Below are 24443 nucleotides of genomic sequence, written 5' to 3'. Positions count from 1 at the left end.
TTTAATATTACACCAGCATAGTTTACGTATAATAAAGGAACTTTTTATGAAATAACCTTTCACGCATAGCTATTTTTCATTAATCAATTTAAGAGTTGTTTTACATGTGTGTTTCATGAATAATATCCGTATCAAATGTAACTGCAATATTCCATGTTACACACTTTTTGTACTTTTGTTCCAGTCATTTCGATTAATATCTTTTGCGTAAAATTTATCAAGGACCAAACTTTAACACGTATTGGTTGTGACATTGCAAAATGTTGTGAGATAAGATAGCAAAAGCCTTAACAACTATTTAGAACCTCTATAGTTGGAATAGAAATGGACACACATATGAGAAGAACACTCACTGTGTTGACAATTGTGTTATTAGGTGAGCTTATCATATTTAATAAAGTATTTGTTGTTTCTTTAATATCGATCTACGCAAATGTATAATTTAAAAAAAGTTATATCTTATTCATGAACTTTGCAAGAAATTTGGTCATCTGTCGAATAAAGATTTGTATAAGAACAACCATCATAGCCTTTATATTACCAGACCAATGAGATCATTAAACGACCCTTTCGATGTGGACCTAGCTTGTTAGAAATATGTTACCATTTAGACGTGACATTTTGGACTGAATGTAGGTTTAATTTATCTTCCCTCTTCATGTTATTTCAAGTTTGTCGGAATACATGTACTTAAAGTTTAGCAATTAGATAATTCATCTGTTAAGTTGTTGTTTACCTCTGACAAGCAAGTAAAACACATAACTGATTTACCCAGTCCTAGATTGTACTGGACAAATATGTTTGTCTTCGTTTGATTCACTTTTGAAGTCTGCTTCAGAAGTACAAGCAGTATCAACATTTCGTATATGCAAGACATGTAAACACATACAGGATCCACGTGACTGTCGTTTGTTCGCCGAGTGTGAAAACAAGGTACTTTTAGCAACTTATTAAAACTGACATTTGAAATCCACACGGCAATAATATGCCGATGTTTCAAGGTCAGTTATTATTATATTTGAATATATCTATTACAGTATTAGACCTCCTTAAAGGGATCTTTTCACGCTTTGGTAAATTGACAAAATTGAAAAAAGTTGTTTCAGATTCGCAAATTTTCGTTTTAGTTATGATATTTGTGAGGAAACAGTAATACTGAACATTTACCATGGTCTAATATAGCCATTATATGCATCTTTTGACGATTTTAAAACCTAAAAATTATAAAGCGTTGCAACGCGAAACGATTGAATAATTTGGAGAGTTCTGTTTTTGTCGTTAAATTTTGTGAAACTACGAAGATTGCTTATATAAGGTATAAAATACGTCTCATATGTGTAATCGGCGGAATAGCTCAGTAGGCTAAAGCGTTTTTACTTCAGGACTCTGGCAGGACTCCAGGGGTCACTGGTTCGAAACCTGGTCCGGGCAATGTTCTTTTCCTTTTTTTAATTTTATTCTTGATTTTTTACTGGAGCTTTTACGATCCAATGTTTACATTTATCGATATAAAGCATTTAATGAATAAGTTAAAAAATGCCAAAATCTGTGAAAAGGCCCCTTTAATGTACGAAATTACGCGTAGCAATGTTATTATCGATATACGTGTGTCACAATTCAAGGTACAATTTATAACATATTTTGTCAAAGCTTTTGATGTCCCCCAGTCTATACTGGGTGGCATATTGGTTTTACCCTGTCTGTTTGTTGATTTGTTGGTTTGTTTGCGTCAAACGTTAACATTGGCCATAACTTTTGCAATATTGAAGATAGCAACTTGATATTTGGCATGCATGTGTATCTCATGCAGCTGCAAATTTGAGTGATCAAAGGTCAAGGTCAATGTCATCCTTCAAGGTTAAAGGTCAAATATATGGAAGGGGAATAGTGTTTTACAAACACATCTTGCTTTTGCTAGGTTTCGACTCATTGATTATGAGACATGGGCTAGGTATCCCCAACTTCGGTAATGGGGCGACCATCCCAACCCAGCTGATTCACAGGTGGCGGATGGTAGGCCGGTATTTAGTTAAAGGGGATATCTGCAAGCTTTATAAGGTCTTCCTGGAAAACCAACCTCCGCAATATCAGAATAGAAGAGACAGACTAGTTATTGTCATTATCATCCAATATTAAAATACTACATATGTACCAACGAACATTTAAGAGTAGGGCATTTACATGTAGCCACAGGGTATGGATCCCTGGAGACACTTGTTCTATTTGCTCAGAAGGTAGGTCATTAACCTCGAACTAAAGATGAATTAATCATGACAGAATCAGTCATGAGGACGGACGTACCATAATGCACAATGAACTCTAAGAAACCACGATGCTACGCAACTCATTCAAATAGTTGACTCGCCCTGTAAAGTCCTACCCGGTATGTGCATTATCGGGTTCAATGCCTCAAATGAGTCTACACTGCTGCTGGTGGTAGTTAGAACTCGTCATGAGGCGCAGGATGACGGACAGGAGAGCTTCTGGCCACAAGTATAAAGAAAGGAAAAAAGTATGAACATCATGCATTGCACTACAAATAGGTATGAACATAAAAGAATAAAGATTTTTCTGCAAGTGCACTGCATCAAAGTCAAACACATACAGGAAACTTAAGAGAAGAAAAAACTACACGAAGGAGGCAAACATATCCACATAAAGTTTTCTTACAAGAAAAGCATACCAGAGCTTGCCAAATGATACTGCCTTCTACGACAAGATGCGATCACAAGAAACCAATCCAGTTTCCAGACAGTGGCTTCATAAATTGCGTAAGACTTCAACGGCCATTAAGAGAGTTGGGTATATGACACCATTGATAATAGGAGAGAGTAGATAGACGCGCGAAAAGACGAGACAAATATGATATTCGCCTAAAAACCCACTGATTAGCCTAATTTCTATTCTTGCCCGTTGATTTTCTGGAACCTGGACCTGACCATGTGCACAGAGATTGGACAGTAAGTGCAGTATCCAGACGGGAAATGTCAGCCATAGCATATTTCAGCAACCCCAACTATACAAACTACAGAGTTGATGTAAAAGCCGTGATCAATAGTACAGACATCATTATCAGCAAAGTAGACCAATTCTCCCAGTCTTTTCTAACATATGGTTTGTCAATCTTTGAAGCAGCAGGAGCCTACCAACCTCCTTTCTCACGGTCATATATGGAAATGACGAGCCAAACAGAATGGCAATGATGGGATCGTTACAAGAAGAACATGAATACAGGAGAGAATTTTAATCCATCCTTAAAGGGACTGTCAACCACGACGACGAAGAGAAGAAAAGTTGTAAAATACCGTATTTTGTTACAATAATTAGTTTATATTGATTAAATCACGACTGGTATATTACATTACTTGAAAAAAAAGTTATTATGTTTTCATATTTTCAGTATATTCGGCAATACATTTTACTAGGTATGTCTACCAGGTAACTACCAGTTAACTATAAATAACGCCAGTAGATTGATCATCATCGTCACGTGGTAAACCCAGGAATGCAAATTATGCATGCGTAGTGAATTGTATATATTTTTTATATGAAATGATCAATCTACTTGCGTTATTTATAGTGTGTATATCGTTATGTCACCTATTTTCGCGATGTACTTTCGATTTCACATCGCGAAATTTTATTACCGAATATTCTAAAAATGCGAACTTTTTTTAAGTAATGTAATATACCAGTCGTGAAATCTTAGTCAATATAAACTAATAATTGTAAAAAAACTACGTCATTTTAGAACTTTTCTTTTTTCGTCATTCGTGGTTGACAGTCCTTTTAAAAGTTTGTTCAAAATAAACAGTAAAATGGCAGTAACCATCACCTGTCCACACTAGAACAGTCTATTATCTTTTGACTGCGAATATGACACAATAGATCTAACCACCACATGCGAAAGAGACCCACCTCACGATTTCAGATACAAGTGATAATCGCCATCATTATGTGTCACAAATCCAGAAATATTTGATAGTGTTTGCGTTTTTGTATAAAATTCCTTGTTCATTTATTGATACGAGCAGTTTTTCGTAAAGCATAGAAGTGAATTTGATCATGAAAGTGAAAAGTTTTAACACGTGTCACAATCCACGCCCGTGTATACAAAAAACATCCTTACCGTATAATATGTTTTGTATAATGCTTCATATGAAATGCGGTAACTATATATTTGAAACAAGTACTTAGATATGTGGCTAAATATCGTTATACTATTTTCTAAATGGCCGAATTGCCAAATAAACAAGTCTTGATGTCACAATTCTTGACAAGTGTATTAATAAATATTGTCTAATTTGACAGTTATGTAGCGTCGAGCTTATCTATAGCAGCGGTGTATACACGTATAACTTCGACTGCAAATCACATCACGTACGTATTATGTCAAGCGCATTCATGTTATTCTTTTCCACTTGTCCGACCAACCATTATGGTTCGTGCTTACCATAAACTTTCTTTTGGTATATCTTGTTGAGTTCTCGACTTATTTGGATGCACTCAATTGTTTTCGGTTAATGTATATATATATATATATATATATATATATATATATATATATATTTAAGGTAGCGCACCTCTAATGGGCACATATCCAAATATAATCTAATTAATTATTTTCTTAATCAGCATCATTTCACTGAACTTCATGCAAATTTGTAGGTAGGCTTTCCATGCTTTTTAAAAAAATATACCGTTTTTTTCAAAACCACACTACGCTCAGCTTTTGTACAGATTATTTTCACCCCTGGGGTATATAAAAGTTCCATAATTCATTCAAATGTCCAAATATGGGCATGCTGTTGGTGTGTATAGATGCAGTAAAGCTGTTTAAAATTTAAACAGGATGAAATAAGTATTCTTTTACAGACATTTATTTTTTACAAATTTTTATCTATGGAAGAGCGCCATGAAAAGTAAGTGATTTAAGCCAAGTAAAAATTGGGTCGGTTAAAAACAAAGTGTCATAAAATTTAAAATAGTATCATTTAAGTTATATTTTAAACATAGTTTTTATAGAAACACTATATACAGCAAAAATACCAAGAAATAGACAGATTTACCGTTTACTTTTTGAAATAAAAACAAAAATGCAACATGCATTATTCGTATTTTCAGCAGTAAATCACCCACTTTAGCCATAACGTTGTTTTAATTTTAAAAATTGAAGGATATGCATAAAATTTTCAACATATTAAACGAAAAACATAGCATATATGCTACATTAAATCAAATTACGTTAGAAAAGAAATAAAACGTGTCGCAAAAAGTATGCGATGTCGGCAGGATTCGAACCTGCGCGGGAAGATCCCAAAAGAATTGTAGTCCACCGCCTTAACCACTAGGCCACGACAACTTCAATTTTTCAAGCTACAATTAAATATTCACAAGTAAACAGGTAAAAAGGCTCGCCAATCTTTGAAGAAATCGCGAAATCGTATTTTTTCAGATGATATTTGGATAAAAGTCAATATTTATTGTGAAAATAATGTATTCTAAAGGAATTACGTAAACATATTACAAAATTCGAACATTGAAAAAAATAAAATGCATCTCTCGGAAATAACCGATCATTGAAGATCGGCAATGATCGTAAAATAACTCGCGGGAAATCATTAGAGGTGCGCTACCTTAATGAATGTCGCATAGATCTTTAGAACATTTCTGTCCATGAACAATTCTTTTAAATAAACATAAGTCATGTATCGTCATATTGCATCTACTAACGTTTGGCCTTTTCCCTAATAGTTTAGGGATGTTAATGGAAAAACAACACTTTTGAAATAATTTAATTGACAATTATAGGTGAATCACTATACAATGGTTTATCTGTGATTATTCTAAATAATTTTAATAACAATTGCTGTTGTCATAAACGAATTGTTTTCATTTTCATTGTTTAAGGCTTAATTGCAATTTGTGAGGCAATTGCTACATATTTTTTAATCGTTTTTTTGTCAAGTCTAGCCTTAATATCAAAACTTATTATTTCGAAAGATTACATCACTTTAGTGGTAATTTGTGAAAACTATACGTAGGACTGTCCAGCCTCGGGCACGATTCTTGTGGGCAAAAGGGCAACTCCCGGTTTACACGTTTGTAGCGGATGTTGTGAAGGAAGCGGTTGTGAAAATTCGCTTTGTTGTAAGTGATGACGTTATGCCTAAAACCGTATATTTGTAAGCGGAAAGCGTACGGAGTTGTAATTGGTATTAAAATGATGATTATGATGATGATGGTGATGATGATAATGGTGATGATGATTGTGGTGGTGATGATGGTGGTGGTGGTGGTGGTGATGATGATGATGATGATGATGATGATGATGATGATGATGATGATGATGATGGTGATGATGATGATGATGATGATGATGATGATGATGATGATGATGATGATGATGATGATGATGATTATGATGATCTTTATATTGAATGAAAAGTATAAAAAATTACTGCTTTGCAATTAATGATCATTTTTTATGTCGAAGGTTAAACCCGTAATCGTTTTTAATACTCATACCGATTTTCAGCTGCGTATGCCACTACTTTACCTCCAAGAACAACCCCAGTACCAACGACAGGTAACAACCAGTACATTTACGTTTATAAGCATATACAATCAAACGGAAAATGTTGAACCATAGGATATTCCTATAGAACGCATTTAAACACTAGACAACATTTTCTGAATACAATGGAGACAAAAGCTCGAAACGATACGATTATCATTTGTCATATAGTAATGACCACGATTGTCTAGCCTCTCATCCGTCCTGTTCACACTTTGAACGAAGCTAAACAAGGAAGTACAAATTTTATTCCAAAATGTTACAAACATCGATATATTCTCTGTTTATCGTGAAATGAAGTCTTCATTTACATCATTACGTAATTATTTCGTCTAAAATCTGAAATTGAAGCCTGCGGACATGTTTTGAAATAGGGAAAAAGCATTTCCAAGAAAACAACTAGTTTAAGTTCATTATAATTTAACCCACTCGTAATAACAGAAAATACATATTTTTAATTTTTCTACGCCTTAACTGAAAGTATTTATCTCTCTGATCACGTGTGAAGTCGTCTACTGAATTTAACGAATATCTTCTGTTTAAACGTGACCTCATAACGTTAACTTTTCCAATAAAATAAACCAATTAAATTTGAATGCACGCGTACATTTAGTGACACTTTATGTTTCATGTTACGTTATGCCAGTTGTTATGTTGTAATACAGATGATCTCAGCACTACTACCCCCACTACCACCGCTACTACACTACCAACGACAACTGGTATGGTATCCTATTTACTCAGAACCAAGTTTCGTCCAAGCATTGGCAAGTAAACTACATTAAATGAACTATTTAACCCATTTATGCCTAGTGTCTAGAAAAAAAGGCATTGGCAAACAGCGTAGACCCAGATGAGACGAAGCATGATGCGGCGTCTCATCAGGGTCTGCGCTGTTTGCTTCACAGAATTTCTGTAAGAAATATTTTTAATATAGAAATAAGTATACTAGACATCCCTAATTTTGGAAATAAATTGATCCAATTTAGAAGGATGGGAGAGTCCTCTTGACATAAATGGGTTAAGCAGGCGAATTTACATGTCCGTAGTATAAAATAAAAATCTGTAAAGAGCGACATTTTGTTACAGATTTCAACATGTACTCCGGCTACACTGGCCACATAACAGGTCTCAGTACCATTACTCCGACCACAGGTGAGAATCGGAAAACACAGGCGACGGATTCTTTCTCAAAACGCTGAAAGGCATTACTTCATAGTGTAATTTGATTCTTACAGCGCTTGGTTTGTGGTTTTGGCGCCAACTTTGGTTCTAACCACTAATGTTGGTCATCAGTAGCCAATTGTATAAATCTGGATAACTCTTATCCAGTGGATAACCTTTGGTTATCTTCATTTTTATGATAAGATAACCAAACGTTATCCGCTGGAAAAGAGTTATCCAGATTTATACAATTGGTCCCTGGCGTTTTTCGGCGGTAACTTGTATTTTATTCATGTTTATTTGTGTTTGCTATATACACTGTCACTTGGTACAGGGTGACTTTCTGACAAATATTTATGACCACCTGCTTATGAAAGCTATCTCCAGGAGTTTCAGTAGGCGCATATTTGAGGTGCGTCATGACCACTCATATTTTGCAACATTTATGAGAAATGATTAAGAATTACGTAGACTGTTTTTTTTTAAATGAAGTTCCGCCTGTGAGTTGAATCATCATAAATCACCTTTAAAATATTTGCACTCGGCTGACTAATCGATGGATTACTGCACCGTTTTCATTGCATGATGTGTATTGGTTATCGCTTAAAAAGGTTACTGTAGCGTGAACTGGGTAGGGTGCCATTAACCCATTTATGCCTAGTGGACTCTCCCATCCTTCTCAATTGGATCAATTTATTTCCAAAATTAGGGATGTCTAGTATATTAATTTAGAATTTTAGAATATTTCTTACAGAAATTCCTTTAAGCTAACGGCGCAGACCCAGGTGAGACGCCGTATCATGCGGGGTCTCATCTGGGTCTACAATGTTTGCGAAGGCTTTTTTTCTAGACGCTAGGTATAAATGGGTTAAACACATATTTATAAACGCGAGTTGAAGTTTGTGGTTAAACAAAGAAGCTGAAACATGTTCTTTCGTTTTATATCAGGCCGAAATGCATAATTTAGCATAAATCTTTGATTTCCGCCTCCAGGTGGTTCATGCGTAGATGCCGAACAGTTTAACTGCGCTGAGCTTGATAGGTACAACTTCTGCACGGATACAGCCTCCTTTTCGTATGCCATCGCGCACGAGAAATGCCCCAGACACTGTGGATTCTGCACTTTCGTGGATGTCTCCTCTCCGACAACTACGGAGCGCCCATCCACAGTGGCGCAACCGCAAGCAAACACGGTCACTGGAACTTCCTTCACATCAGGTGAGTACAGTAGGTCATAATTTCGACTTTAGAGCAAACCGAAATAGCCTGAAATAAAACAAATGAGGTAAACTTAACCGTGTTAAAAAGAAATATGTGTTCAGCAATTATTATTCTACGCGGCTTCAGACTACTTCAATATCACTTTAAGTAATATTAGATACGGAAGACTTGCTAGTTTTCGATCTTGTACATAAGGAACTAAACGCACCATGTGCTATGCTGCCTGAGCTATCTTAACCAGAGGTCTTTTGTGTGCGCTCTTTTAAACCTACCATATTTCAGCCACCTCCGGTTGTATGGACACAGAGGATGTGGACTTCTCGTGCGGTCACTGGGCGTCCCTGGGTTTCTGTAGCAACCAAAGCTCTTTCTTTGGTCACCACGTGGCGATTATGAGATGCCCCAAAACGTGTGGTTTCTGTACACATTGAAAAGCATGCAACCTACTCATATTTATATGATTATAAGACTTGTTGACTGTTGTAAAATTGTGTGTTTTTTTATATAAAGTAGAGGATGCATTTAATAGGTGTGATATATTATTTTCCTGATATTAACTTCACTCTTACTGACCCTGAGACATTTATTTTTATTGTTTTAGTTAAAATGCAATGATTTTGCAAATCGCCATTCAACAGTATTTAGCCAGTTTGGAGACGGACATTGATCAGTTAAAGGTTAAGCATTTTGCATAAAACTTTCTGTTATAAACAGTGTAAATTCAAGACTTCTAAAGGGTCACTATACTATGTGATTGTAACAACACTTATACAAAAGAAAAACAAATGTGCACCTCAGTGCTCCAGCTAGGATTTGAAAAGGGCAGAGGGGGGGGGGGGGGCTTTTTTTTCAAAAGGGCACTTTCGACGCGCAGTATTTTGTCAAAAGGGCACTTTCGACGCGCAGTATTTTGTGAAAAGGGCACGTTCGAGAGCGCGGGTGTTTCTGGAATGCTTCCTATTGCATGTTAATTAATATGTTATAAATAATTGTATTATTCCCATTTTTATTAAACCATTCAAATATAATGTCTACAGTGAGGAATAAACTAATTACAATGTAATAAGAGATTTATTAATTATAATATGTGACAAAAAAAAATATTTTTTTTTGAGGGGGGGAGGGGGGCAGGGCGGAGGTTCGGGGGGCAGGGCGGAGGTTCGGGAGGGCAGGGCGCGGCGCCCTTCGATTTAGGCCTAGCTGGAGCACTGACCTTTTCTGTTAGGGTTCTGATGGATGTAACAATAACGGAAGTTTCCTGCGCATTTATGTATGTTTTTTTTTGTGTGTGTTGGTTCACCTATTAAGGACCATACAATTATAATCTTAAAAGACCATGTACGATGGTCATTGAGTTTATTCCCATCCTATATGGCGAGTAATAGGATAATAAGAAAGGACATTGGTACACGCTATGTTACTGAGATGCTGAATATGCAACCGGCCACAATATAAAAAGCTCTGACGAGATTATATCTTTCAATATGCGACCCCACGCCGGGTATGCGAATACTTCGTTGACGGATGGCACTTCACTAACAGAGAACAACAAAAGCCACGCGCGAGAGGTGAGTTCTTCAGCTTTTTTGTATTTATGTTCTGTTTATTTGGTTTTAAGACACAGAACATTGTTTGGGTGATTAATGGTATAGCACTTCGTATTGCGAAGAAAGAAATTCGCGGAAAAACGGTGAATTATTAAAAAAAAGACGATACAATTCCATCGATTAACAGCATGAATTGAATGATCAGTACATATTTTAACAAAATAAACATACTTGGAAATAAATCAAGAACGTGCTTACTATTCGAAATAAAAGATCAATATATCCAGTAATGTTACAACATGTTACATTATAGTTTACTAATGTATTTGAGAAAATTCAAATGTTTTAAGAGTCGCATGCACATTTGTCATCTGCACTTCGTTTACCGATCATCTAAAAAACAATGGAACTTCGTTTCCCGACATCTAGACACTTTTTTTCCAGATATAATACACTCGTTTTTTGTGAATCAAAAATGCAGAATTCGCTGTGGAATACTGTTAAAGTAAGCAGGCCATAAATAAAAATGTATGTACTTAGTACGCAAATAAAAAACTAATTACCGAAGCATGTTCTTATCCCTTTGAAATATGATTATGATTTGGTATAAATTTGAAAGAGAAATGTTAAACAAATTGGATATGTCTAATGAGTAAAATCTATATAACCATATGTTTTTAATTACGTTCTAAACGGTTGATCTAAAGCATTTATCTTTATGTCCAAATGAAGGTACTAAAGCTATTTACTTATATATTAGATAGCATGTCATGAATAATCACTCTGCTTAAACTGCCTCTCAGAGATTAATATCAGACGCGATGCAGTTTAGAAATTCTATTGGAACTTTTTGGCTCAATGCCAGTAAACGAAAATAGCAATAAAAGAACGGGCGGGGTTGATTATTTAATCACACGACAGTGGTGAAAAAAGTTATGCATATCCGTCTTTGTTTTTAATATAAACACAACACATGCTGCATATGAAGTTGCATATAAGTGACACAATTATTTATTACAGGATGAGTGAATCGGAGCTTATGAATGCCGCCGACGGTTCGTTGTTGGACATTAGTTTAGAAGAAGAATTGTGTACAAGCGAACTTCTCGTGTGGAATTTGTGAGGCCAGTTATGCTCGGAAAGCCTACTTGAAGCGTCGTTTGAAGACACATGAGGATGGATGCATAAAGTGCTCAGTGTGCACTCAGTTCTTTAAGAATGAGGAAGATAAAAGGAAACACATCGAGGACAAACATAGGCAAATAATGTGCGAAATGTGTGGAAAGGTTTTTTCCACTCGTAACTACATGGAATTCCACAAGAAAACCCATGAGGTAGAGGTTGTGAACTATGACAAGAAATGTCCATTTCCAAACTGTGGGAAGATATATTGGCAGAATTCTAAATTTCTATATAGCACCCTAAACTTCCTTTGTGGGGGTATACTAAGTACTGACTCCATAATATGACATTTAAACATTTTATGTACGCATTCCTTTTTTCCAGAATCAGTTGTTTTTACGATTTAATTTTGTCCATGTTTCTTTAAACTCAACCAATACAGTGATTTAGGGTCAGGTGAATCGCACTTCGAGCAAACGTTAGCGTTGCGTAAAGGGAAGTGCTCCCTATAAGCAGGGCTCAAAATTAAGGGAGTTTTACCATTCTCTTTTTAATTTTGTTGCTACGCATAAGTATCGCCTTGATGATGCGATTCAAATAAGCACAACCAACATAGGATTGTATGCAGAACAAATGTAAAATTAAACACGATTGTATTGATCCGCATTATCCGTTGTATTTTCATTTCTCTGAATCTCAAGTTACCAATAAAAAACAAGTTCATTATGTACACATTTATTTAATAATAAATATTATCTTATTTGAAAATTGCAATTATAATAAACATAGTATAAATTAATAGTAATGTGATTTTTGAAAAATATATTTTCAAAATGTTTCGTATGAATAGCCATAATATAAATAAATGCATTTAAGGTAGAAGATAAAACTCAGTTATTAGAGTGCCCGCTTTGTTGAAAGTCTCCGTAATCTGAAGTGCCCTTTATCGGTAAACAAAGTGCCTGCAACTTTATGTATGCCACCTATTACAACATGCACTATCTTTGTTTATATTTCATTGAATACTATCAAAATTTCAGTATTTGAAGCACAGTGATTACTCTACATGCTGGAATAGCAAACAATTTCTTGCAATAATTCTAAGTAGTTTTATTTTGTTAAAATGTTTACTGTTCATCCAGTTTATGCTGTTTTCCGATCGAATTTTCTATTTTTGGGACAAAACTGTACCATTCTTCCGTGAAATTGTGTATTCCCAATACACAATGATACACCATTTATCAACTCGACCATGTGTCTTGTCTTAAAAACTAATCTTTAGGATATAACTTTAAATAAAACAGAGGAACTTACCTCTCGCGCGTGGCGTTTGTTGTTCTCTGTTAGTGAAGTGCCATCCGTCAACGAAGTATTCGCATACCCGGCGTGGACCCTGACTGACGAAAATCTTAATATTAACGCCACTTAAAGTTAAAACTATTATATCAGAGTATAAACAAATAGTTTTTACCTGTTTCTTGCATTCAGAATTGTAAGATGAATCACCCGAACCGATATTTTTTATTTACATCTCGTAAGCTCTGGGCACATCGTACCATAGCAAACACAATTCAATACAGCATTTTCTACACGCATAGAGTGGGGCAGTTCAGAACTGTACCATATGCTCCAAATATTTAAACAATTTTTATATGTAAAAATCTGCTTTATTATGATTGATGTAATGGAACTTTATAAAACAAGCTAGAAGGTAACAAATCAATTATGTCAAATGTTTTCAGAAGTTATGTATATACGCGGTTGTTATATAGTTGTTTTCTAAGCTAAAACAACAAAACAGCTAAACATAATAAAGGCGTCCAATTATCCTGCTTGAACGACTTCTGGTATTAGGTATCTATAGAATATTCGTTAACTGTAGGCGTTTGAAGTAATTTCAAAGTAAAGTCAAAGCGCTGTAGGCACTGAAGGCTTGGGGCTAGCTAGATAAAGTGTGCTTGTGAAGAAGTATTGTCCGAATTTCTCCCTTTGTCCGAATTAATACGGATTGACCATAGCGGCTGAGTGCAGAAGCTCAGAGACTGTAAGAAAAGACAATATTTGTGTATATACTACAGTGTACATAGACGGTGGAGGACAACACGATACTGATGGTGGGATCGATAACCTTTTGTTCAACTCTACAGATCTGATAGAGGTTCGTCTACATAGGCGTGAAGATATAAAACAACAACAACAACATGGCCGCAAAAAAACTGTTATTGTTGGCGTAAAATAAATCACTTTCAATAGCATAGCTTAAAATAGCTTTTTATTGCATAATTAAGAGATCAGGAAAACACTCATATTTCTTTTGTACTGTGTATACAAAAAAACAACAACTTACCCTGATAAAGAACGGTGTACAAATTGTGCACTTACGTAGAACTTTCGCGCTCGATTGCGCGCTCGATCTGCGCAGTGAAATACCATATCCGCCGAGAATGATCGTGAATATATATTTTGTTCTCATTTTCTTTTTTCTGGAATGTCCTGGTAACGCAAAATATAATAACAATATTTTAAAATATGTTTATAAATACCATATGTAATGTCTTCAAAAAATGTATCAGAAAAAATTCTTCTTACTGTCTCCGTAAACACGCGTATCTTTTCAGTCTAGACCGTCAAGTGAGGAACTTATTGTCGCATGAATATGTAAATAATAACAACTATGTTGCAGCCCATGCTTAGCAATTTTGCTTCAATAAATATTTTTTACACTTTTTATGACACTATCATGTTATAAAGTGATGCTCTGTATTTACAAGGCGGGTTATTGAGATCTGCGAATTAATAAAGTGGTAAATCGGAGTTTTGGGAATTTGGTTTATGGCAGCCAGCCAATTCGGATAGGCTCAGAAATTGGTATTATAACTTTGGCCTTGGGGCTACGCCCAAGGCCAAAAAGTAATGAAAAAAAGTGTCCCTACAACTGTCACTAATGTAGAGTACTTAAACCGTTATAGCAAATGTAGACAGTAATGGTGTGCACCGGTTTTGTATTTGTTCATCAGATAAATTCTGTTTTTTTTTGTATTATATATAAACGTGCGAATAATTGTCGATCATAAGGCAATCGTGTTCTGAGAGATTTGTTTTCATAGTATAGCATACACGTTAATAGACCTCCAACTGACATATATTCTCTTACGTGGTTATCCAATAATTAATATAATGCTTTGGGGTTAGGTTTTATTCGCTATACGAAAAGGTTTGTGAGTAACTTTCTGCCAAGTCTAATAACTCTCTGAACAAGTTTTGTTTACCCCAACAACCCTCTGCATTAACCGTTCAAAGGCACTTGTCCCATTGTTATTAATGTTTGTGTGAATGTTATAATGTGTGTGTTCTGTATTGCTCATATATATTGTATAAGCTGTTAAGTAATTAGTTCATTGTCATCAGCAGCGGACTACATGTTAGTATAAGGGTGTATCCGCTGTTGATGCACCGAAGTTTGACATTCTTTTCGATCACTGGTATGTTCGTGCAGTATGTGTAATATCTCAAGTTATGTTTGAACACATTTGCAGCAGTACACGGTCAATTGCGGTATCCACAGATCACTCTAGTATACATCTACAGCAATGTTGAAAACACATACAATTGACGTTATTGCACACACCTGGTTGGTATTATTCGTTGCACATGTGCAGGGCAAACACTGTAGAACATTTATGAAGCACCATGGATTTAATTGTGATGTATTGTTTAATATTCAATAATATTTTCACAATTGTTTGCATGTGATAGGATTATATCTCATTTTAACGATCATAGCCATGTACTTTTCTGATATTTACGGGTGGCGACTGTGATTTTCTTGGTGAATAAAGATAACTCGAAATTAAAGTGCCTCAGCTATTTTTTGTGTGGTGAAATTTCATAATTATACGAAGGCATGGCTATTTTGTAACATTGTGCTTATTAGACAAGTATGTTTGGTAAAATAATACCGTATCTTCACGTAACTATATATTTCGACAAATGGAAACGTTGTAACGAGATTATAAAGTATTTGCCGACGCTTTTTAGATGTTTTCATATTACAACATTCAACGCAAGTGAAAACAAAAAAAGCTATTCGCAATTGTAAATAAATCCTTATAACATATATTAGCGGAATGAAATTTAAACATCTGTAATGAATTGTTTTCATCACTACTAGGGTTGATAAAAAAGTAATTGTTGTTCAGGGTGCGTTCAATTGCCTTGGCTGGTATGTGTTGTTTGGCATCATTGAAAAATTTATATCACAGTGCATTCCGTCATGCAATATTCTAATTTTTAGACAGAGAGTATTGCCAAATGTATATCACAGTGCATTCCGTCATGTAATATTCTAAATTTAGACGGAGAGAATTGCCAAATTGATATCACAGTGCATTCCGTCATGCAATATTCTAATTTTAGACAGAGAGTATTGCCAAATTTATATCTCAGTGCATTCCGTCATGTAATATTCTAATTTTAGACAGAGAGTATTGCCAAATTTATATCACAGTGCATTCCGTCATGTAATATTCTAATTTTAGACAGAGAGTATTGCCAAATTTATATCGCAGTGCATTCCGTCATGTAATAGTCTAATTTTAGACAGAGAGATACATCAGGTGAAGAGATCGAAGTTCTTCTAGCAATTGTTGGAGCAAAACAAGAACACATTGATTATAATCTAACAGAATAATACATTCGTTATTTCTTAATTGTTCATTCGTAGGTTAATTTTGTATCTCGTTAAATATATGTTACAAGACCACATCTAGCGTTGACATTTTGGCTATTGCTATAAGGAACAGAGACGGTTTATGTGTTAACTTTATTTTTCGAAATATTGCACGCTATATTTGTTGATTTTGAGTATAACTGAGCTTTAAGCTCTTGACAAAGAAATGAAATAGACAAGAATACTTGTTTATTGCAAATGATATAACAAAAGAAAACACAATATATGTGTGATGCATTTCTGTCTAAAAACAGAAATACTCGATTTTTCAATTTCTATACACTAATATAGTTCAGGGGTGGTATTCCAGAAACATCTTAAGTCATTTCTTAAATAATTTCTATTAAGTTCAAAATTACAATGTTTTGTATTTCTTTACTAGATAAGGAATCACATGTTTGTTGGTATTTCTAAAATAACATTGACATAATGATGTCATTTTGATGTAATTCTTGATGCCAAACTATTGCAATAGGAAATAAAACACTTAAGAAAATTTCCCAAGTTAAGGATAAAAATAAAATTTAACTTAAGATGCTTCTGGAATACGACCCCTGCCATCAACCAAAACACTACAGGTAGCGCCGATTAAACACTGAATAGCGAAGTAACGGTTTGCTATATAGAGATAATAGAGATACATTGTATTTAAAACGAGTTAGCAAATACCTGTACAGGACGTTGTTGCGGCGTTGTAAATTTTTAATAGAGCTTAATTTTCTGAATAAATTGACTTGCTCTTATACCTCTTTATTGCATGGTTTTTGTTTTGATCGATCAATACAGACGTATTTTGTGTGGCTTAGAATGACCATATAATACTTGTTCACAGTTTGGTTACAAAATTAAAATCGCGCTATTAATTATATGCCAGCACAATTAAATGTTAGAGGAGTTTTGTCTGGATGAAACTTAATAACTAGAGCTATATCTTTTTTATTCAAACGATCGCAGTGCACGAGAGCCACATTTTTGAGAACATAATTTATCGGCTAACTTCTTTTTTTTACCCATTTATGTCTAGAGTCTAGAAAAAGTACATTGGCAAACAGCATAGACCCAGATGAGACGCCGCATGATGCGGCGTCTCATCAGGGTCTGCGCTGTTTGCTTAAAGAAATTTTTGTAAGAAATATTATAAATATAGAAATAAATATACTAAACATCCCTAATTTTGGAAATAAATTGATCCAATTTAGAAGGATGGGAGGGTCCACTAGGCATAGGGGGTTAAGTTTTCATACTTAACTGTTGTCAGTGCCTTTACTATTGTTTTTACAAACCCGATATGATTCACATATCTCCATAAAAACAAACAATAAATCACATCTAGCAAAGCGTTATTAGCAATTGTGTAGAGGTGTGGGTTGGGGCTTTTTTCGGGCGTTTTCAAAGTATCTTTCACTCAGATCTCGGTGGACAGTGTTAATCTGCTCACATCTGTCTTGTTCAGTAGATTTTTAAGTATTAATTAAGAATTGTTGTTGTTTTTATCAAAGGTACGTGCTAAATGTCCGTGAAAATTATTTCATGACAAATCCAACCAAAGGTTCGTCAAACAGTGAACGGTTCAAACATCGCAGCTCACGATCTTTTTCCAGGGATCTTCCTAAGGAGCAAGCCGATCCATATCTTGATAGCGTTCACGATGCGTTTATTTGTAACGTTTATCTAATTAACGAGACACCTGACTTAAATTACACAAAACTTACACCAAGATTTTAATAACACTTGAAACGTACTGAGCTATAGAACATATCATTGATTAATGTATTGAAGTGTAAATAATTGTTTAAATTTAAAATTGATTAGGTAAAATTCATCGAAAGATCCGATGCATATATAAGTAAACTGGTTTCTAAAACGTAGAATGATTTAAGTTAAAAGGTATACAACAACAACAAAAAGCAAAAGCAAAAAAAAAACACACACGCGTGTTTCAAGTTATCTTAAAGAATACGAGTAAAACTTAAGTAAGTAACATGTTTGATAACCTAGTAGTCCGAATACAGGTTACGTTTATCAGTAGTTGGTACCATTATGCAATTTAATATAACAACAGCTATACTAAAGACTAAATACTTAAAGTATAAGTATTATATTCGTAAAAGTCTTGATCGAACTTTATTTATCTGTACTTGGTTAAGGCAGTTCTATCCCACCATACTACTGATAACGGTCAAAGTTCAGGAATACGTACATATTATAAGCTTCGTAGTTTTTTTCAATAAATATATATTTTAAACATTTCATCGAAATGCCCTGCTGAGTATTGCTCGATGAATACACAGTCGGTTTGAAATTGTGATTGCAAATATATATCTAGCTTCCCATGAAAATTCAACAATGGAATGGCTGACGTCAGACTAGACAAACACTGGCAGATTAAATTCAAAAATGTAATCCCATTTGAATAGGTAAACATTAAATTCGGGAAATTCCAAGTTTCAAAAAGGTTTGAATTATTCACCAAACCGTGATCAGATCTTTCCGTAGTCGCCGAACGATTGACGAATAAAGATAGATGATCAAATTCTAGGTAAGCCATCATTGTCCTTTTTAAATACTTCATAGACACGTTTTATCTAAAAACATTCCAAAAACCCTGTCAAATTAAAACACGAAGATTGGTTTTAAAAGAATTTGCGGTATAAAATAAATTCCCCTGAGTAGCGGAAGGATATTTACTCATGATTTATTTATAAATTATCGACGATATAAATGTGTCCAATTGATAAGACGTTAATGGCAATACCAAGTTAAGCTCAGATATGTTTTGCACAATTACTTTGTTGAATATTTATGCAATCCGGATTGTTAGGTTACATGCTCCATGCCAATTGCTTACTTAACCAACCAACTAACTACCTATGTCGCATGTTTCTATGTGTTAGCCGTAACTTAAATGGTATATGCATATGTGTTTGATATGGCCGCATTAACTTTATTAAAATTGACATTAAGTGCTATTTGTTTATTTCATGAAGTAAAATATAATAATGATTTCATTGATGAATGTTTCATTTATTTGATCAACTATACTCTATGCATTATTAGTATGGCTCAAACAGTTTGCTACAATATGAAAGCCAAGGACACTCTTAATTAAAGCTTTTTTATTTTGCTACATACAACAATGCATTGGATCTGCAACTTGCTTATTTCTTCGTTGAGTTGTGTATACTGAAATAATATCAACATGAATCATGAATCACGATTTTGAATTGTATCTATCCATCCATTAATCCATCGCCAGACATTTGTGCCCCTTTAATATTGGCAATGATTAAAAACACCAAATACAGCGCTGCACCCGATTGTATAAACGCTGGTTAAAGTTACCGCTCGGTAGCATTCAAACCTTGGTAAGTTTGCGGTTATTCAGGTATAGTAACCTTAAAGGTAACTCGATTGTATAAACACGATATACCGCAAAGTAACCTAATCGCGCATAGTAGAATTTAACCACCGGTAACTTTAACCAAAACATTCCCACAATGCATTTTCTAATGACGTAATTTTCTCGCGAAGTGTCACGCTTATAAACAGCGACATGTATTTTTTTTTATCAAATTCATTTACAAATGAATTCACAATAAAATAAAGTGTAAATTTTAACTATGAGTTCATCAAAATGACCAGGGACAAAATTGATAATGATGTCGGGATTTGCATCATTTAGCGGAATCCCTGGTGCTTCCAAACTGCAAGAGAGTGCTTACAAAGACGTCTATTCTTCTAGTTGTTCTAGATGTAACATAAAAATTATACATGGTCGTCGTAACATGCTAGACTTTTCTTCTAATTTGGCTTATATTTACAATAAACTTACTTACTTTCTTGTACAATAAGGGAATTTACCATAGACAAATAAAAAATTGTTCAAGTTTAAATATATCTTTGTATGCGGAAATCTGCAAATGCAACCGAGTTCACCAACGGCTATTTTTTGTGTCGTGTTCTGAGATAACTGGGCATAATGCATGTGCGTAAAGTGTCGTCCCATATTAGCTTGTTAAGATCGCACAGGCTAATCAGGGACGACACTTTCCGCAAAAAATTGATTTTTGCTAAGAAGGGACTTCATTTAACAAAAAATGTCATAAAAGCGGAAAGTGTCGTCCCTGATTAGCCTGTGCGAACTGCACAGGCTAATATGGGACGACACTTTAAGCACATGCATTATGCCCATTTTTCTCAGAACACGACACATTTGATAAACTGCTCCGGTTCATTTTAACAGCAGTAATGTACATAGAGTACATGACGTAGCGTGTGACGAAGAAGAAAGTTTATTGAGTTCTCATTTGAATATAATGATACGATGGCATAAGGGTCTTTATTTAACTATGCTAAAATAATAATCAAAGACCCTCGATGCAAACTCGTCAATTATTGAATTAAATGGATCATTTATGGATTTTAAAGGTTTATTAAAGGTAAGATACTAGTTCGAACGTGTTTTGTTCTTTGTTTGTACTTTTGTTATTCCCTGTTCTCGGAGAAATGATTTTACCATGGGCGCCATTGATGCATCGGATCACAAACGGCATACCCATAACAGAATATAAGAAACACGTTCTGTGCGTCCTTAAATTCGTCGTCCGAAGTAGGAAATCGTATTGCCCTGTAAATTAAGTCAAATAAAGTGTCAGTCGCTGCAATTTGTTGTTTACTCGTCGAAATTGTGAAGGTCGTCGATGGTTCGCTTTTATTATGTCGCGCGCCGCGGCCATTTTGTGTAAGTTACTCCTCGGTTACTTGTACTTACCCACCTAGTGTAGCAGGGTATGTTTTAACTGGGTTTTAATCGATCGGTATAACTAACCAAATTTTATACAAACGCTTACCGACCAGTAACCAACATGTTACCGACTTTTAACCGCCGGTATGTGGTTAACCGCCGGTTTAACTGTTTATACAATCGGGTGCTGCCAGCATACATGGTAAGCTCTTTAGGTGCAACACACTATAATGAACGCAATAAACGCAAAGCAGGATATGACACTCAACAATTTCCAATTGATTACTAATCGTGAAAACGAACAATGACGCATGATAATTTACCATTTAATTTTTGCATTATAGCATGAGAAAGGCAAGATTAAATGTTGCCTAAACCGGATTCGTTCCTTTATTGCAACATGTGCAAGTAACTTCGATTATGTGAAAACAGTGTCCTTGATAACGTTGTGATTCATAACATTGAATCGATTGTGTATGTTCACCACTGCACGGAAAACAATTACAACATTAATAATTCACATAGCATTTTGAGTAAGAATAGCCCTGAGACAGTTTATGTTTATTGATCAACTATGGAAATTCAAACAAATAAAAAGCGCGCTGTAAGCTATGATGTGTTTTTACCATTTGATAACTCGTTAAACAATAAACATTTTGCAATAAATGTCCCAGTGTCTCATACAAATCCTTGAAGGGCTTATGGTCATCACCCATCACAAAGGTCGCACGTTTTCCTGCACGGCAGTAGGGAAACCTGGTATCCAGGCACGGTATCCGGTGCGCAGTATCCAAGAGCCTTCCAGTAGCTACACTGGAAATGGCTATCCTCTATGTCTACACAGGCACCTGAGCCAGTGCTGTCTACACCAAGGGTAAAGGCGGTCCCCATGTTGACGGTAATGTAAACGCTTCCGTGCGTCGAAGTTTCTGCAGTGTGTAAAGATTTATGCTGATTGCTTTTTCTTGATTTTGTGTCTGTGTATTTGGTTACATGTGCACATGCTTTTGGATATATAAATTTGACCAGTTTATCTTAGACTGACTTTCTCTGAATAAGAAAAAACTCAAACGAATATGTTCGTTTATGGACAATCAGTTATCAAAACCTGAACAATAATAAAACGTCTGTAAAGCTTTTAATTGATTATTGAGTGCATACGTGTATTGCTGACCACTACCTTCAAACCTCTTTTTAGATTCTTTATGATTTTTCTGTTCAAAATAATTATATATAACTATTTTTATTGAATCAATTTTATGTTGGTTAAACCATATATAGTTCATTTTCTTGCGGCAACGTGTGCGTTACTTAAAGTTCAACAATTGAAAAATATTCACTTTTTTTCAAGCTGTTCTGATCATTCATCATCAAAGAAGAACAAGCATCTCAAGATCCATTTGAATAACAGTACAGCGTAAATTCACCTTTTGTGGACGCCGTCACTAGATGAGTTGTTTTGGTAGTAGAAGATAACGAATCAATTTCGTCAAATGTTTTCAGAAGTTATATATACATATACGCGGTTGTTTTATTGCTGTTTTTATAGCTGGCAGTAATAGCGATATAAAAGCGTCTAATTATCCTGCTTGAACGAGTACTGATATTAGGTATCTATAGAAAATTCGTTTATATAAGCCGTTTGAAGTGATTCCATAGTAAAAAGTATTTGAAAAAAAACGAAGTGTCCCAATAATGTTTGTTATGTTTTATTAGATATAACATATTGACAAGTTTTCTCATGTAAATGATTATCTGCATGAATATAGTCTGTTTCTGTGTAAATCATATTAGCGTAAGTTAATACTATGCTTTATGAAATCTATATCAAAATGTGAATTGTTCACGTTCGTTGTTGTAATACTTTATAAATGTGTCATCTGGTCATACGCATATCTACCGTCTAGTCGTACGCAAACATTCAAAAATACAAGCTGAAATTGATGTGTTGCTGTTGTTGTCTATTTATGAGACGTAAAGGGTCTTGGAGACGTAGTTTGCTTAGCTCAATAACATTTTATACAACATTGAGTTTGTATATACATCGTCTAATATCAAATGACGAATTGTATGTGTTTCCTTTATTGTAAAGGCAGTTGGCCATTTGCTTCAAGTACATGTACATTTGTTTCATGAGTTTTATTATTAATATTTATCTTATATGTACGAGAATAAGGTAAAATCCTTATAAACAATGAAGAGCGAATGTGATTGTCACGGACAAATCGCTTAAAATGAATGTATAGAAATGAGCACAATCAAAAGAACATTGACCAACACGAATTTCGAAGTGATTAAAATTAGAAGGGAAGTTGTAGGTTTGACAATCGACGTTGGTCAGTAAAATCACGATTGTTTGTCACGACATCGACATTGCTCCGATTATTCTTCATTGGTTGACACAACTTGATTAAAGCGAGACTATACGATTTTGTCAAATATTTATGAATTTATATAAAATGTTTAAAAAAACTTATTATACATTTATTTCAATATAAATAAAAATAAAAGTTAAGAAGAACATGTGTCGAAAATGCGAAATAAGCCAGATAGATAATTTTGAAATCAAAAATGTCTGTACAGTCGAATTCGCAAGCATGTATATTATGCATGTGCGGTGTGAATCTAAATTTAGTTTTACGGATAATTTTAATTTCCTGCAACGATATCTATTCATATGACACACGAACACTTACTCCGATCCTAATCAAAAGACGAATGCTTTGGTTATTGTTGGAAAATATTTACGAAATATCTTCGTCACAATCGGCTCGGGGCGCTAATTTGTCTGTGCTGCATTTTATGAAATTCGTCTTCAATGTATAATTTTTCTTTCCTATTTTGTGTTATTGTAACATATTTCTATCAATATATTACAATTTAACACATACAAAAATCGTATAGTCTCGCTTTAAGAGACATGTATTGAAGACATGAGTTGATAACGCTTACACTTGTTCGCACCTTCAGTCTGCAGTAGACACTAGACAGAATGACTACAGGACTAATCATAGTTCTGTACCTGACCTCGCGTAAGAAAATGTTTATATATTGTTTGCTTTACACTGTCTTTTGTCGACCTAGTTACGAATTGATATGGAAATGCTAAGGCTGTAATAATATAAGTAATATTCATAACTTCGCATCGTATCGGAATAATTTCTTACTGTTTCGCAATATTACCACTTACATTGTGTAACGATGAACAAAATACATTGTAAATGTTAATTCATTTGGATAATAATATCACATTACATTATTCTTTTGTAAAAGGTAAGTAACTGGGGATTTATATTTAGATTTATAAAGACGCGCAAGGTTACAAGGACTCATTGGCGA

General features: G+C 34.6%; 2 protein-coding genes and 1 non-coding gene across 7 annotated transcripts in view; 2 read left to right on the top strand and 1 right to left on the bottom strand.

Annotated features, from left to right (window-relative positions):
- The first annotated feature begins 302 nt into the window (after positions 1 to 302).
- LOC127856147 (zinc metalloproteinase nas-14-like) lies at positions 303 to 9488 on the top strand. Of its 3 annotated transcripts, none has more exons than XM_052392180.1 (9): positions 303 to 376; positions 839 to 933; positions 4312 to 4380; positions 6045 to 6150; positions 6539 to 6589; positions 7243 to 7299; positions 7667 to 7732; positions 8735 to 8959; positions 9245 to 9488. In XM_052392180.1, exons 1-9 carry the CDS (start codon positions 325 to 327, stop codon positions 9391 to 9393), a joined length of 870 nt encoding a protein of 289 aa, XP_052248140.1. In that variant the 5' UTR covers positions 303 to 324; the 3' UTR covers positions 9394 to 9488. The 3 variants fall into 3 exon arrangements, with proteins under 3 accessions (XP_052248140.1, XP_052248142.1, XP_052248141.1); XM_052392181.1 differs by having other exon boundaries at positions 306 to 376; positions 842 to 933; XM_052392182.1 differs by lacking the exon at positions 7667 to 7732.
- Positions 5281 to 5362, bottom strand: Trnac-aca (transfer RNA cysteine (anticodon ACA)). Its single transcript has one exon. It is a non-coding gene; the product is annotated as a tRNA-Cys (tRNA).
- A 14506-nt stretch (positions 9489 to 23994) lies between the features above and the next one.
- Positions 23995 to 24443, top strand: part of LOC127856143 (T-cell immunoglobulin and mucin domain-containing protein 2-like) — a 77599-nt gene continuing 77150 nt past the window's right edge. For all 3 annotated transcript variants that reach the window (XM_052392177.1, XM_052392176.1, XM_052392175.1), the window contains exon 1: positions 23995 to 24136. In XM_052392177.1, coding sequence (XP_052248137.1) covers positions 24097 to 24136 — 40 coding nt within the window. In that variant the 5' untranslated portion in view covers positions 23995 to 24096. The remainder of the gene's footprint in view (positions 24137 to 24443) is intronic.

The sequence above is a fragment of the Dreissena polymorpha genome, chromosome 13, assembly GCF_020536995.1.
Source record: "Dreissena polymorpha isolate Duluth1 chromosome 13, UMN_Dpol_1.0, whole genome shotgun sequence".
NCBI classification, from domain to species: domain Eukaryota; kingdom Metazoa; phylum Mollusca; class Bivalvia; order Myida; family Dreissenidae; genus Dreissena; species Dreissena polymorpha.
This window is presented reverse-complemented; position numbering and strand designations above follow the sequence as displayed.